Genomic DNA, 17,086 nt, shown 5'->3' with positions numbered 1-17,086 from the left:
TGTGTTAATGTCAGTTAGATTTTGTTAAAAGATATTACTAAGGTCTACTACATTTATTTGATTTCAAATTAACTTGATTTTGTCGATATTATAAATAAGTTCTATTTAGTTTTTTCACAAAAAGAATTTATTCAAATTATTTGAAGTTTTATTAGTTTAGATACATTACGCCTACAACGGTTTAGCTGTCTATCAGAAGTTTGTGACTACAAGTCAACGACCGGTAACAACACGCACACATCAGTTCCCCCCCCCCTCCCCACAGCTAATGGAGCGAGTGAGAGGTTGGAGTCAGCAGCATCGCAGGCTCTGCCAGGGTTTAGAATTGAGTGCTGCAAGCTGCCTAAGGGTTGCCGGCTTCAGATTTTTCCTCAGGGTTGACTCCCGAAGCCTTTCCCGTGATTGGGTATAACAGCAAGGCAGAAGAGGTTTGAATTCAAAGTTTTCCTTCTCATATATGGGTAGTCAGCCATAACTCATGAGCCTCTCTCTTGCACTGCCCTGCGCCTGACGCCTTTCTGTAAGAAACAGACATAATTCATGACTATCAATACATCAATAAGAAAAAAGACTTTTTAGCGGCCCCCCGGCCCCCGAAAGGGGAAAAGACGCTATTAGTTTTGTGTGAAATGTCTGTCCGTCCGTCCCGTTTAGATCTCGTAAACTAGAAAAAATAGTGAAAATCCTACACCACAATATTTTAGACCATTCAAAGTTCTGATGCAACGGCTTTTTTCTTTTCTGAAAGCGAAAAATCTCTTTTTTTTTAAATCACTTCTGCAAACAGTTTTTTTTATATAAAAGTACACCACTTTTACAACTATTAACTATTAAACACTTTTACAACTATTAACTATTAAACACTCAAACACTTGAGGCTCTTTTATTAGGAGAGACGACTGTATTCCATATTTTTAGCACATTTATGCAAACAGTTGTAGATCTTTTGTCAAAAATGTTTGTTTTTATATTTGTATTGTTAAGTTCCGTAAGTTCAAGTTCCGTAAGTTCTGTTATACTAAGTACTATATTTACACACGAACAAATGTTTACTATTTTTTAAAGAGAAAAAATCTAATTAGTATGCATTATAAGTTAGACATAATTTAAGTTAAATATAAAACTTGTAAACTGCATTTATTTTCTTGCCATCATTAGATCACCAGCACATCTGGCGGAAATGTTTTGTTTTCTTGAGGATTCGAATAAGAGATTGAGCCTTTTCAAAACAATTAGATCAATTGAAAGGCATCAGTCTGTTAGGCCAGATTAACATCTAACTTTATATTCACTTTCACCTATCCTTTGATCTGCTCGACCACTGGGGCACTACATAGGATCTGTCAACCTTCTTTCTCAATTCTTATGTCATTTGTCTTTGATATGATTTCATTCGGATGTTCTTTCTGAAAATTTTGAAGCCTGCCTGGGTGGACCACTTCGGGGATCGATTTTGAGTTTGTGTTTCCACACAAACTGTCTTTGTAACCTTGTGAATGCAAGAATGAAATTCAAGGTGGTCACAATTTGTCATCAGTACATCGACAACAAAGAAATGCCCCTGTACATTTAGCGAACTGATCGCTCCATATGTCTCTAAGAGAGCCAAGTAATCATGGACTCTTCTAGTGGTGCCACGTTTCTCCCTCAAAAGTTACAGTTTGAAAGCTCATTCAGTGCATGGACCAAAGATTTGGAAGTCGCTCCTCATATTGAGTTCACTAAACAACATGCTTCAGTAAGTTTAACGTTTGAACCTGTTGAAAACTTTTTATACTAGTCAATTTCTTATATTCTCACTCTCTCTGTCTGGTAAAAGGTGTGTAAAGATCAGGCTGAAACTTTTCACAATTATTCATTGACGTAGACAAGGCATGAAACGATTTTTAAAAGTAACCAATGAGACATTCAGTTACTGCTAATTCATTTTGTTGTTTAATGGCAACAAAGGAAACTAATACTTTAGTATTCACAGATGTGGCTTAATTTGTTGGCTTTGTCTTGGTCTCTAGTTTGGCACACATTCTCATTTGCTTTCAGGCATCATCATCTTGCTATATTTCTTCAAGACCGTCAGCAAAGAGATCACTCATCTGTGTACTTCTAAGACCTGGTGTGTTTACTGCTCGTATTAAAAAATCTTTCAATACGTGGTACATTCTCACTTTGCGACGGTCTGTCATCTTGTCACATTGTCCAACAACTTCTGTAGAAACGGGCATGTCCCTCTGAGTCTCTTGTGCTCCTCGAGGACGTTGTCTCCTGGTTTCCATGAACGAAGTCCCAGACCACATTGGAAACATCGGACACAATCAGAGTAGCCTATGGTCGTTAGAAAAAAAAAGTATATTTTATTAAATAAGATTTCGTAAAATGATAGCAAATTTCTTTAGTTACTGTGTTACATTTATTTTCTGAAATGGCATGCTTTAACCTAATTCATTATATTGCTCATAACTTTCGCTTTCCAAATGTGGTGCAGGATTGGGTGCATGGATTTAATATAAACGAGTTTTATATTTTAATAGAAACAATACAAATTTTAAACCGGTGCCATAGTTTTGGATTAATAAACGGTTTAACCTGTCGGAGAACTATGACTTTGATTAGATAGAACAATCTTTATCTTATACATACTAAGAAATCGAACCTGCGTAAAAGAATCCAATTCTAGCAAGATACTCGGGTTGATGGATATGTTGATGAGACCAGTTTGAAAAACTTTCTAAGCGTTTCTCGTAGATACCAAAGGCTGGGTATGATGGTTGACTCGATAGAGGGCTCTTGCACAAAGAATCTTTAGCATCCTCTTTATATGTTGCTGTCTCATTTGTATCATTCTTTGCTGTACCTTGGCTTGCAAAATTTTTTAATGTAACCAGATCCACTTTTTCCAAAGCTGAAAAGAAATAGCAATAATACAATTGCAGCGCACATTAAACTTCTGGAGGGCCACATTGAGTATCAAAGAAGTCAGTGGACTGACTGATGTGCGAAAAGTTATTATATGGGTGGTTAAAAGAAATTCAGAACTTTCTAACTGGTCCATAAAACACCTTTTAGAAGAGAATGTGTATCTAGAACGGTCTGATCTGGAATTCGCTTGGTTAATATTGGAGAGAAAAGGTTATCTGAATTCTCGAACATAACCACTTACGGCAATGACAACCGTGCGTATTAGGAGACTATAAGTAAAATTTATTTTTAAGTAAGATTGTGTTCGCTTCTTAACATATTAGTATTTTGTTTCAATGCACAAAAACTGTTTCATAAATAACGTGATGATCTGGTCCTTTGGTTACTATTTCCAGCCCAGTATTTTAGTTTTTCAATTGATTATCTGATTGTTAAAAAAAAAACACAACACTTTGCTTCCATAGCTGACATAAGAATTCTAGGTTAAGAAGCATGATCAAGAGATAGATATTATAAGTTTCAAGCTAAGTTTAAAACACAAAGAAAGCCTGTAGTGCACAGTGTGTTAAGTTAGTGAGTCAGAGATATTCACCTAGGGCCGACAATAGTTGTGGTATATAAATGCTAAACCTTAAAACGGAAATTAGTCATAATCCAATTATGTCGTTTAAGTAGAATCATACTGCTACAGATTTTCAACGCTAAACTGAGATAAAAATGATGGAATATTTAAATCGCTGATACAAGTTTATTCTTTTAAAAAATTGAAGTTAATACCAAGAACTATCACTTAATACAATGTTGAAAGCAAAACGCAAACCTTTCATTGCTGAGCATCCTAGACCGTGTGTCTTGTGCTGACCAACGTGCATCCAGATGTCCAGATCGAAGTGACCTCTAGGTGACCTTTGAGTGAATGTGATGACAGGTGCCCCAGTACTGCCATGACATGTGTCTGCTGTGTACATTAACATCTTCACGGCTCCTGCCACATCTGCAATTACTGTCAAACATTAACAAGTTTTGGTTGAATCACCGTTATACATAAGGACAATCTAATTTCTAAAGTTTTTTATTTCTCATTATGGTTTAAGATTGGGTCGTTTGCTTTATTCGATAACAATTCATTTTTTTCCAATAAAATAAATATTATTACGTCATAGCCTGGGAAGCGTGGTTGAGAGGTTAAGCACACTAGAGCTTGGCTTGGCTATCTATGAAGGGGTTTCGAGGTTTGACACTCGATTCTAGCAGAGTTGTGTTTACTGAGCGCCTAAAGGCAGCACGGAAAACCTTCTCCCAGATACCCCTCCCCCCACTGATCCAGAAATGAGATTGGATGGATTGGATAATAGCGCTCTAAACATGCTATAAGCATGAAAATAGCGCTTTATAAAAGCTATAATATATATAATGAGAGAGAGTATATATATATATATATATATATATATATATACCAAGAAAGCTATGGACAGCGAAAAGACATGAGCCTCAGCTCTTGAAGAAAAGGGTGCCACACGAAAAATGGCCAACTCCTGTACCACTAAAGCCACCTAAACCTGCAATATATGTGGACCGGAGTGTCTATCCGAAATAGGGCTCCAGAGCCACATGAAAAAGTGTTCGAGATGAACCATATATTATGTATATATATGTATGTATGTATATGTGTGTGTGTTTGTGCGTGCGTGCGTGGGTTAGGGTGTGTGTGTATCCTTTCTGATGTGTATAGACCAAAAAAATGACTATATCACAGTCTATGTGACAATCAGTAAAAGGCGGGCCTGTAGTGTGTGAGGCGCCAAACGTTTTTCGTTGTGCTGGCCACATGACACACTCGCTAACCGCAGGCCACTGAAACAGATGACCTTTACATCATCTGCGTACAGATTGCAAGGTCTGAAAGTGGGAGCTTAACTTTACCTTTTACAAATATTAATGTCAAATTAGACTCAGTAACAAAATGACTTCTAACGTGTAATGGGCCTACATGACTGAAATTTGAGACATCTAAAAACTTACTATTATTATTTTTTTGCGTTTTTCTTTTCTTCTCAAGGCTACTTTTGGTTATGGAACAAGTTGCAAGTAACCACTTCGCGCCTCGGTAGCCAAGCCACTGCTGACAATAACAAACATGCATTTTCAAATGGCTAACAAGGATGTTATCTGTATGACAAGATTGTTAACCCCGAAAATCAAGTTTATCGATTCCTATAAGTAGTTTTAAGTATTCCATCAGATAGTGCGTTAATTCACCAGCTGTTGTTTAATATTTTTTTTGTAATGCATGGTACAAACATATCTTAAAATAAGAGTATAGATTTGAAATACATTTTATCATACATTCTATTTTTCTAAATATATCAGCTAAAGACATTTGTATTTCTGAAATACCTGGTTCAGATCTTGAGATTTTATGAAGCGCTACAGTCCCAGTCTTGTCGTCTGCTATAAGTGTGTACTTGACTTGTACAAAGTCACCATGACTTAAGACTTTGTCTTTGCCGTGAGGATGGTGTATCAGAAAAACTTTTTTACTCAGGAAATCTTTAACGCTATCTGGAATATTTCCAACAAGTTCTAGAATTTGACTTCTGATGTGATGTATTTTCTGGACAAAGGCTACATCCTTTGGACGGCATACTAGTATCGACTCAATATTGTTTATAGGAAGAATCGAGGCTACTTCAATTGTTGTTGATTGACCACTCAAAAGCTCATCACAGCAGAAGTCGACTGTAATATTGCCAGGGTCTGGACTGCAAGTCACCAAACGTCTGCTTGTAATTATGTATACTTCATTGTCGGTGTCAGAAGTGGAGTTATCTCTACACATTCCACAAGAGATGTTGGTTCCGTTACATGCAGATAAAGCGACATTCTTATTTGATGGAGATTCACGAGTCTCTAGTAAAACAAAACCAGTTCCAGATTGATGATAACAACCAGACGTGTTACACATTTTGACATTTATTTTCACAGTCATCAGAGCAAGCAACTGTAAAATTTTAAGCACATAAGGATTTCTGGAAAGTCCTGGCAGATGATCCATTTTGAAATTGCTCACTGGAAAATAACCAAAGTGGCCAGGATTTTTACTGCATTCCATGTCATTTTGTGTGGATTGTGGATTCTTTATTTGTATCTCATAATCAACATCTTGGGATTCATCTGTAAAAAATAGTTTTAAAATTTAGATATTAAGTTTCTTTTGGATAAAAATCCTGAAATTCATAATTCCATTTTTTTAAAACAAGTTTCAAATCCGAAACCTCTCAGTTCAGGAAGAAAGTGCTTTATTACTACCCACAAAAAAAGCAATATTAGTACAATTTTCACTTGCATGGACAATAATTACTCACATAAAATAAAACACTAATAATTGACTAGATTTGTCATTCTGCACTTAGATTTATCATCGTCACCACACGCCCACTCTGCACTGCCCCTTACACGACAAATGTTTGCCCCAAAATAGTTATCTATAAATATAAAACAAATCAAATATGACGCATACGCTAAAACACGTGATGAGTAATATGGTCGTGAAATGTTGGACACGTTTCGGATGTTCCTTCAGATCTGAAGATAATCTACTTCTTAGTCCAAACCCCTCTCAGATTAACGCGGGATAAAAAAAGGTAAGGGTTAAGACGACCGAACGACTGTACAGCGCGCGGACCAGGCAGACACGTGAACACAAACTAGCCCAACATATAAGAGCTTTAATAAGAAACATTTTTCAGACATTGTACTCTATAATGCGAGTGATGTTTGGGACATCTGCTTCTATGGCAGAGGGTTAACGAGGGTGTCATGTGGCCAGGTACCCATTAAAGTTTAGTGGACTCATGGAGTACTAAAAATCTCATTTGAACATTTGAACCCGGAACACATCGGTATGAAAACTAATCTAGTAAATAAAGTTTTACTTTAAAAATATGAAATGCAATGCGGAAAGGTGTAACTCTATGAAAACTTACCGTAGATACAAGTTTTGCTAGAACTGCTTGATGTCTGCGTGACAGATTGCTGTTCCCTATGATGTTTTCCATTTGAATGTGAGAACCCACGGCACACATTTAGCTGGAGACAGGTGTGATTAGGAAAGAACATCATTTCGCCACGACAGTTCTCCATCTCTGCGCTTACCTTATCCACAAATTCACATATAGAGTTGTGGAACTTGACATCATTTGGGCTTATTATCTCCCCATCGTTGACCATGTCATCCATTGACACTTTTTTTCCACAACCTTGACATTGGACAAACGAACTTTCACCTGTGTAGCTAAAACCTGCTTCTGATAATCTTACAAATGAAAACCGGGGATGATAATTTTCCGGAGCTTGACGAAATGATGCCACGCGATTCATAATGATAATTAAGTCTATTTCAATAATTCGACACCTTCAATTTATCAAAAATGCCTTCAAGAAGACTCTTTTATGTAATAAACGTACCTGAAATATAAAGAAAATGAATATATATATATATATATATCGATACTCTAAGATTTTTGCACTTGACTTTTCTATATTAAACAAAATTAATTATTTGCCACTAAATAATTAATTGATTTGTTAATATTTTTATTGACTAATGTTTTGTTAATGACAATTTATAATTATGCAAAATGTCAACTTGATCCGAGAATGGAAATCGGGAGAAACAACGTGTGCAATATTTGTAACAGACAGACAGACAGACAGACAAAGTGAGTTAGTATAAGCTTTGTAACAAAAAACAAACATAGATTGAAATATGTCCAACGCTGACACAAAACTGTATGTGTGTGTGTGCAGTGAGTTGACATGGGTAAAGGTGACATTTAATGTGGAAAACTGATCGGTATGCTGTGTAAGTGGGCGTGTAGAAGCAGCCTGTCAAAGTTGAGGATCTGAGTCACGTTACTTCTCAAGTTGTATACAATGGTACACTGTGTGAATATATAATTAGTGATTTTTTGTTTTTGGTGTGCTACGATAATTGGTGAGGGTCTAGGCTGTTATTGACTTTTGCTACAAGTTGTTTAAGCACATATTTTTCAAAACATTTCATAACTATAGGTGTTAGTGCTACTGGGCGGAAATTTAAGTTATCTATTTTTGTTTTTTTTTGGTACTGGTACGATCTCTGAAGTTTTCCAGATGTGTGGAATTACGCACGTTTGCAGCGAGTGAGAGAAGATAAAAGAGATTTGTTCTGCACGTAACTCGGAAACTGCTTTGGAAGACAAGACTTATTATTATTAAGGCTGTCGCAATACAGTATGCCAAAATAACTCTTTAGCTTTGTAAACTAAAAGAGAAGTAAAAAAAACACTTGCCAAAGGTTTCACGACTATTTATACACATAGATCGATGCTGGGGATGTCTTCGCTTACCAAATAAACATCACCAAGTCATTGGGAAGTCATTGATGCTCATAAATATCATTATCGATCATGCTTGAAGCAAAGGGCAGAGGAAGGGGTGAGAGAGAGGTGGGGGGCTATGACTTCAGCTGATGAGAAATCACCTGTCTAAAAAAGATGCGTATGTCTGTGTTACTTTCTTCTTCTCCTTCGTTCTCATTGTTATGTAGGAGTGTTCAGATGACTAGACCAATACATGAGATGAACTGTTGGAGTGTTCAGATGACTAGACCAATACATGAGATGAACTGTTGGAGTGTTCAGATGACTAGACCAATACATGAGATGAACTGTTGGAGTGTTCAGATGACTAGACCAATACATGAGATGAACTGTTGGAGTGTTCAGATGACTAGACCAATACATGAGATGAACTGTTGGAGTGTTCAGATGACTAGACCAATACATGAGATGAACTGTTGGAGTGTTCAGATGACTAGACCAATACATGAGATGAACTGTTGGAGTGTTCAGATGACTAGACCAATACATGAGATGAACTGTTGGAGCGTTCAGATGACTAGACCAATACATGAGATGAAATGTTGGAGTGTTCAGATGACTAGACCAATACATGAGATGAACTGTTTTAGTGTTCAGATGACTAGACCAATACATGAGATGAACTGTTGGAGTGTTCAGATGACTAGACCAATACATGAGATGAAATGTTGGAGTGTTTAGATGACTAGACCAATACATGAGATGAAATGTTGGAGTGTTCAAATGACTAGACCAATACATGAGATGAAATGTTGGAGTGTTCAGATGACTAGACCAATACATGAGATGAAATGTTGGAGTGTTCAGATGACTAGACCAATACATGAGATGAAATGTTGGAGTGTTCAGATGACTAGACCAATACATGAGATGAAATGTTGGAGTGTTCAGATGACTAGACCAATACATGAGATGAAATGTTGGAGTGTTCAGATGACTAGACCAATACATGAAATGAACTGTTGGAGTGTTCAAATGACTAGACCAATACATGAGATGAACTGTTGGAGTGTTCAGATGACTAGACCAATACATGAGATGAACTGTTGGAGTGTTCAGATGACTAGACCAATACATGAGATGAGCTGTTGGAGTGTTCATATGACTAGACCAATACATGAGATGAACTGTTGGAGTGTTCAGATGACTAGACCAATACACGAGATGAAATGCGCAGTGGTTTCCAAATCAGGGAGCTCTCCATATAGTTTTTTTTCTATTGGGGTGTTTTGGGGTCAGTGTGTTGTACGGGCCTCTTGGTAAAGAGAGCAGTTTTGGAGGACATGGTCAGCATTTTCTGGTGACACTTCACATGGGCAGATTTCACTGGTTCCAATTTTGAGCTTCCGGTACATATGTTGTCGCATTCTGTGGTGTCCGGTCCTGAGTCGAAAGATTAGACATTGATCTTGTCGGGATAGCTTATAATAGGCAACATCTTTCTTGTGATTTGGATGAGGGCTTGTCCATTTCTCAATTATTTTATTTGCTATTAGTCTCTTCATGTGCTACTTTTTCAACTAGTTTTCTTAAACTAAACGCTTTACTTTTGAAAAGAAGACGTTTCCATATTATCCGTAAATTGTTTAATGAGTTAAATGTGTTATAGTTTATTGCTGGAATATTATTTCTGTCATCTGATTCCCAGTAACAAAACTTCAAGACATTATCTTTCTTAAAAGATGCTCATAAGTGCATTAATTCTGAGGCTATGCTTTAAAAAAGTCTACATATTTACCGATGAGATCTTTGAAATGATTGGCATAATATAATGGGTTACTGATATACCAGTGAGTAGGTAAGAAAATAGTGAAAATAAAACAATAGTTTATAAAAACAACAAAAAACATTAGGTTTTAAAATAACATAAAGCTATTTAGAAAATGGCTGTACCTTGATGATCACTCTAAATACAGACTCATTGGCTTCATGAACTTTGCCAATAAAGAATAATGTAGTAAAAGGAACTTAAAAGCCTAGAAAAAACTAAGTAAGAAATTTGAAGGTAAATTAAATCTATTCAAACATGATTTCTCGAACTCAAACATATAGAGTCAATCAACATCCCAAATTAACATCCTTATTTGGTTTGTTAAAGGTAACTCGGTTCCTCATTCAGACATTGCTATCTATATGGTAGATGTATCTGTTTAATGGCCGACGGTTAAAGTTGGTATTATGTGGTTCGGGTTCGCTACTCTGCCTCAACGTGGCACCTTGGTGGAAACGATTACTTGAGAAAGTAATTAGGCTAAATGAATAGCAAAACAAAACTCCTGTGTCCAAGGGAATGGGAGAGTTTTCTCATTGCACGGTGCGGAGTTGAAAGAGATCTTCCACGGTCCTGCCGATAATCCATAATTCTTCAAGGGACCGTTACACTAATGGCGAGTCCTGCCCGGTTAGCTTGGCATAACAAAGGAAAATGGCGGAGGTTCCAATTGTACTCGGCCTTCGGCCATGCATTCTAGTCAATGCGCCCGGAGTGCCTGATATATCGGAAATAGCAATGCTTTACATAGGCATTGACTTGGACCTCTTCCAGACAAAACGGTTTGTTCAAGCAGGCTTACATGCCTAGAGCTCGAAGAGCCTTCGGCTCAGCTATTTTGATAATCACACGGTATTATGTGGTCTGCACAACGACCAAGAGCTTTTACTTTCTTCAAGTAATATCATGTACCCATTTGAGCTGGATCGAGTCATAGCTTTCACTGAGATTAGAACCCGAGACTATCGATTCGGAAGCCGGCGACTTACCACTTAGCCACCACGACCCCCACCCCAAAATCCCCAACTAGGTTTAATATGCACTGCAAGGAATTTGAAAACAACAACAAAAAAAAACACAACAACACAGCAAACAATAATGCGGGTAAAAAAAAACAGCATAAACCATAACTGGTTAGAACCCAAATGTTAAGAGAATAAAACCTAGATGTAAACAAAGACATAACTGGTTAGAACCCAAATGTTAAGAGAATAAAACCTAGATGTAAACAAAGACATAACTGGTTAGAACCCAAATGTTAAGAGAATAAAACCTAGATGTAAACAAAGACATAACTGGTTAGAACCCAAATGTTAAGAGAATAAAACCTAGATGTAAACAAAGACATAACTGGTTAGAACCCAAATGTTAAGAGAATAAAACCTAGATGTAAACAAAGACATAACTGGTTAGAACCCAAATGTTAAGAGAATAAAACCTAGATGTAAACAAAGACATAACTGGTTAGAACCCAAATGTTAAGAGAATAAAACCTAGATATAAACAAAGACATATAACTCAATAGCAACCAAAGTCTGATACAGAATGAAGATTGTGTTAGGTCGTTATCATATGGTTACTCTTCTAGCTTTTATTGTTAGTTACATAAACTATACATACTAGTACATAGCATATTATGGTGCAATATTGAATATTAAGGGCAAAGCACGATATATTATGTTTGATTATGTGGTATGTATGTGTACTAAAAATCTACTCACGTGTTAATAAAAATATATTCTCACTTACAATATAGCTCTTGTAAAATTGAATGCACTTGTTTACACAAATAAAAACAACACGCGTACAGACGATTGGTAAGTAGGCATACGGTTTTTGAAACGAGCGCGACGCGTGCGCGCGCGAGAAAGAGAGAGAGAGGGAGAGAGAGAAAGAGAGGAGTAAAAAAAAAACAACTAATTCACATTTTTTAAATTTATAAAATCGTGGGCTTAATCTTACTTTAAAATTCAATCTATTATATTTAATTAATGTTAATTTTTTATATTTGTTTATGTAGTTCAAATATAGGCTTATATATATATATATATATATATATATATATATATATATATATATATATAATCGGGAAAATCCTAAATTCATTGGATTATTTTTTTTTTTTAATTAATTATGGGCTATAATACTTGGTTATTAAAGTTAGTATAAGCTCCGCAGAATATTATAATTAACGTTGAACCTTTCATGAGTTTATCATAGTTCCAGAGTGTAATAGAGTGTATGCTTCTGTTTCTGGTGTAACCGTGAGGAAAGTAGGGCGGATGTTCTGATGAAACCACGAGATGTTCTGTCGTAACTCAAGTTAATAAAAAGGACTACTTAGAAAGATAAAGTGGAGGCTATCAAGAGACATGACAAAGAAAAGACCTTTTTTTTTTTTTACAAATGTCTGTCTGTCTGGCCGAAAGTTTGTACACGTTATTTCTAATCACACTGTTCAGAGAGTCCAGTATGTGCCCTGTTAGGAACAGTTGAACCCAGTACATGTCCGGGAGGAGTTGGAAAGGCCAATAGAATTTGATACAGCGGAATGAGAATTGATACGGCGGTACGGTTGTCAATGTTTAAAGGGTTTGTACAGTCAATGTTACGTGTTGTCAAATAAAATTTCATTTCCTCTTCTTTTATGTATTATGCGTATTTTGTATAAAATATTTGATTTTTGAAATGTAGAAGTTCCGTTTAGAAGTTAGGACTTATGAGGCTGCACAGTCGTGCATTTGTAGTAAATCCGGCCCGGGAGACCAGTAATCAAAAGTAAGTAGCCTTAACGGAAATTTTAATTTTTGAACGATCATAGATGAATTGAATTTCTAAGTAGAAACCAATTTAAGTTTGTTCTTTTCTGAAGCCTTAACATGTAAACGTTTTTTTTTTCATTCTAGATAATTAATTCAATGTTCACATCTGGACATGTTCAACCAACCTGATGTCTGCTTAATAAAAGCATTACTCAGTATTTTACTGACGTGGCCAATGACTCATAACCAAAATGTGTAATACTCTAGTGTCTGTGAGTGTGTAAAAGTGAGTGAGTGTAATCTGTAAATAACTACAAAAAAAAACTTCTAAATCTCTGTTTAGCGCGCACACTAGAGGGGGGCATTATATGTCTCGACTGGCTTGGACATGTTCACAAAATGCCACAAGGCCGACTCCCACAAGACATTCTGTATGGCTGTCTAATAGAAGGCAGGAGAGCCGCTGGTCGCTCAATATTAAGGTATACGGATGTATGCTAACACTACATGAAGCTCTTTAAATTTGACACCAACAGTTGGGAAAAAAAGTGGCACTGGATAGATCCACATGGAGAGCGAGCATAAAGGAAGCGTTCCGAATTGGAGAAGTCATACACAACCGCAGCAGAAAGAAGGGTGGAAATGAAACTGCCCCTGGTGAGTACAGATGCCCAACCTGTGACCGCAGCTTTGCACTAAGGATTGGCCTCTAGTCTCATAAGAAGTTGCAAAGGGAAAAGATCATCTCTAGAGACGTAAAATGCCACTGAAAACTACAAAGTTAATTAATGTCATTTCATCTCTTTTCGCGATAGGCTATGCGTCCACGAAAAAGACAAATTCAAATAGTTATTTTGAAATAGAAATTTCAATATGCTTTCGTCAAGTTGATATATGAAAGTATCATCCTTCTGTTGGCGTCTTTTGGAGTATAAAACATAGCTTCAGCAGCGGGAAAATGGTTGTCTGGAGCTTATAATAAATATACAAAATATTATTTTTAAAAAAAGGTTTATATTAAGTGTAATTGTATTAATTAGTTTGGATCAGTCACGTTATTAATATTGCAATAGATCTAGACTATCAATAAAAAATATGTGCGATTAAATACAATTTTAACAATTGCTTTTGTTTAGCGCAATTGTATGCTTTTAGCTTCTTCAGTGCGCTATGATCCTATCACTTATCTCTGGACCAGTTGGGAAAGGGGGAAGGGTGAAAAAAAGAAGGGTGTGAATGTTACCGTGATCGCTTTTTAAATGGATTTTATTATTTATTTATTTTTTTTGAAGTTGTTTGAATTGAATTCGTACTTGGGTGCTCAAACCAATACACAAACCTTTGTGCCAGCAAATTGTTTATGAAAATAGAATGTTTTATTTGTATCTATTGTTGTTTTTCAACTTTTAAGCGATGTCTCTCTACAACAAGTATAAAGGGGACTTAATCGACTTATACCACCAAATCGATCAAGTAAAATTTCTTTCTTTCCCTTGTTTGATACCAAGCCAAAATTTGTCATAGCCCATTTGGAAATAGATATGTGAAAGAGATACAGTCATATTTAGTGAGACATGATTAAATGAGCATGATCTTGAAAGAGAACCTGATCACGTTGCGGAACTTCTTTTTTACTCCAATCAAAAGTTTTAAAAAATAATATTTTAGTGACTTTGATGATAGATCTATTTTTAAATCTCTAAGAGGAAAAAAAAAGATTTTAAAAAAAAACGCTTTTTTTTGTAAAATTGGAAATTTCCGATATTTACAAGTTGTTGTTTTGTTTAAATTTAAAGTTTATAAGACTAAAGATTTAGTGTCTGCTTTGTTCTTATACATAGTCACTTGAACTCTTACATAGAGTAAAATCAAAACATTTTCTTAATATATAAAATATATATTATTTATGTATAATCGCTAATTAATATCAATTCATATTTGCCTTTATAGTCTGAAATGAATTAATAGGTATCCTTTTCTCATTTATTTAAAAAAAAAGACATTCAATGCTACGAAGTTGTATAATTGTCAGTTACTTCACTGTCGACTGAAACACCAACAACAGATCTGAGAGCAGAATGTCCACCGAAAGCGTCGCAATTTGTTTTCTCAGTTTCTTGAAATGAACAAGATGTAACTCATTTTTCCTCTGCTGGCTGGCTCAAGTGTTATTCCCACTCCCCCACTCTTTATAAGACCAGCTTTATTTGGAAAATATGTTCGCAGTTAAAAGTCTGCTGCGTTCTTGGCAGACAATCAATAAAGTGTTGCTGTACGACATTAAATAGGAAACGTAGTGTTAGTAATCAAGATGTTTACTGGATGTAATATTATATTTATATTCCAATCGACCAATAGAAGCAGCAGCCGAGTTAGAAAGCACCTGGCAGCAGCTGGGTTAAGTTCCAAACTGCTCGAGATTTCTAAAAAAAGCTGCAGGATACACATTTGTGAAAAAAACAATATGCTGCCGAAGACAATCGAATAAGACGGAAAGAGAATCTAAGCCAAAAGCCGGCAGACAATGGTTAAGTCTGTGTTGGATGTGATACGATATAAAAGTCACAACTGGGACTGGGTATCCACGTAAAATACTGCACTCAACATTCATCTTCAGACTCGAAGACAAGCCTTATTATACCTTAAAAAAGCGTGCAATTTTATTTTTAAATTATTTTTTAAATTAGTTTTTTATATTTCATCTTTCATTCTTATTGCTTGCCCAGTGTGTTATGGATAAATTTTGTTTATTGTGAACCAGTAAGGAAGGTGTGTGGGGGAGGGGGAGGAGGTATCTGGGAGAAGGTTTCCGGGGTGCCTTTATGCGATCAGCAAACAACTCAGCTCTTGTCAGGTTCAGAACTCTTGTAGATAGCCAAGTGGTTTAAGCCTCTCAACTACACATCCACATATTATTATTTTCCTTGTCTGAAGTTTTGGCACAATAGCAAAGTTAATAATTGGATGATATAATATAATATTTGATATATAATATAGATTTTATTTATGGTATTGACGGTCTTTCATCAGGTCCCTGCTACATAAAATAGTATTGGCTTAACAACGGTGTTGAAGAGCCTGGTGTTAGTGCTAGTACATATTTCCCTAGATCTCCAGGTGTTTTTCAGCGGATGGATGGGTGCTCGAGATTTACCAGTGCGGGTAATCATCAATACCTGCCTCAGAAATAAAGATTCTTTTAATCTGTTGACCAGACAAAATCTCGAATGAGGAATAGTGGCAAAGAAAAAAGCAGTCTCTATCCTTCGGAGGAAAAAGGAAGAGGGGACGGCCCAGAAACACATGGCGCCGCCATACGGAAGCAAATGCCAAGAAGCTCGGAAAGACGTGCGGACAGTTGGAGAGACTCGCCCAGAACCCAGACGCCTGGATAAAGCTGGTTAGTTGGCCGATGCCCCAGAGGGGTCATAATCAGAAATGAGAGATGATAGAGGAAATGCTTAAGTAACAAAAGCTGTGTTGGGGCTAGGGGTAGGTCTTGTCAAGTAAAAGTCGATCACCAAGAATTATTAACAGAAGATTGTATCAGATTTTTTTTAGAAACATCAGCTCAAACATTAATACTAGAATGACTTTCAAACTTTTGGGTACAAAATTAACCATTTTAATATAGCTGCCAACTTAAAACAATTTTTTTACTTCCTTGTTTTTTAATGTTGAGCCTAGTCTACCGTACTGTGCACTTCATGACAAACAAACGATTTTTCCGAGCACATTAAGCAACAATATTTGTTGTATGTTGAGTGGGCAGGAAATAAAATAACACATTGATATGGTTTCTCATGCATACATATTAACACTAGTTTCACAATAGTTTTTACCACTACATTGATTTCTTTTCTTTTCTTTGATTACTATTGATCTAATTCTAATTGTAGAGATGCAGATCTATTTCTTTTTTTGAGATTTTAAACTTTATTATAAGGTTTTACCTTATTATATAAATTTATTGAATAAAAACAATGAAAATGTATTTTTCTTTCCATCACTGCCTAAATATGCCAAGAACGTCAATGATTTCTGTCAGAACAGTCTCAACTAGCTAGCACAATTAGATTGGCACTTGGACGTAATGGTCCACTTCTTTGAAAGAACGTCTTTCATTTAGATCATGGTCTCAATCTCGACTTGGTCAATATTTTATTTATTGAACATATGTTTCAGGAATCACATCTTTTATTTATTATTTTACA

The 17,086-nt window shown here is 36.0% G+C and overlaps 1 protein-coding gene across 5 annotated transcripts; it reads right to left on the bottom strand.

The window, feature by feature from the left end:
• Positions 1 to 1,912: 1,912 nt before the first annotated feature.
• Positions 1,913 to 15,030, bottom strand: LOC106064251 (uncharacterized). 5 transcript variants are annotated; one of them, XM_056033260.1, is made up of 6 exons: positions 14,909 to 15,030; positions 6,903 to 7,383; positions 5,314 to 6,090; positions 3,737 to 3,919; positions 2,651 to 2,899; positions 1,913 to 2,322 (listed from the first exon to the last, which is right to left on the bottom strand). In XM_056033260.1, exons 2-6 carry the CDS (start codon positions 7,294 to 7,296, stop codon positions 2,180 to 2,182), a joined length of 1,746 nt encoding a protein of 581 aa, XP_055889235.1. In that variant the 5' UTR covers positions 7,297 to 7,383; positions 14,909 to 15,030; the 3' UTR covers positions 1,913 to 2,179. The 5 variants fall into 5 exon arrangements, with proteins under 5 accessions (XP_055889235.1, XP_055889233.1, XP_055889232.1 ...); XM_056033258.1 differs by lacking the exon at positions 14,909 to 15,030 and adding an exon at positions 11,860 to 11,983; XM_056033257.1 differs by lacking the exon at positions 14,909 to 15,030 and adding an exon at positions 11,832 to 11,981.
• Between the last annotated feature and the right edge of the window lie 2,056 nt (positions 15,031 to 17,086).

This window comes from Biomphalaria glabrata, chromosome 6 (assembly GCF_947242115.1).
Source record: "Biomphalaria glabrata chromosome 6, xgBioGlab47.1, whole genome shotgun sequence".
In the NCBI taxonomy this organism is placed as follows: Eukaryota; Metazoa; Mollusca; class Gastropoda; family Planorbidae; genus Biomphalaria; species Biomphalaria glabrata.
The sequence above is the reverse complement of the archived record's forward strand: the minus strand, read 5'-3'. Positions and strand labels throughout refer to the sequence as shown.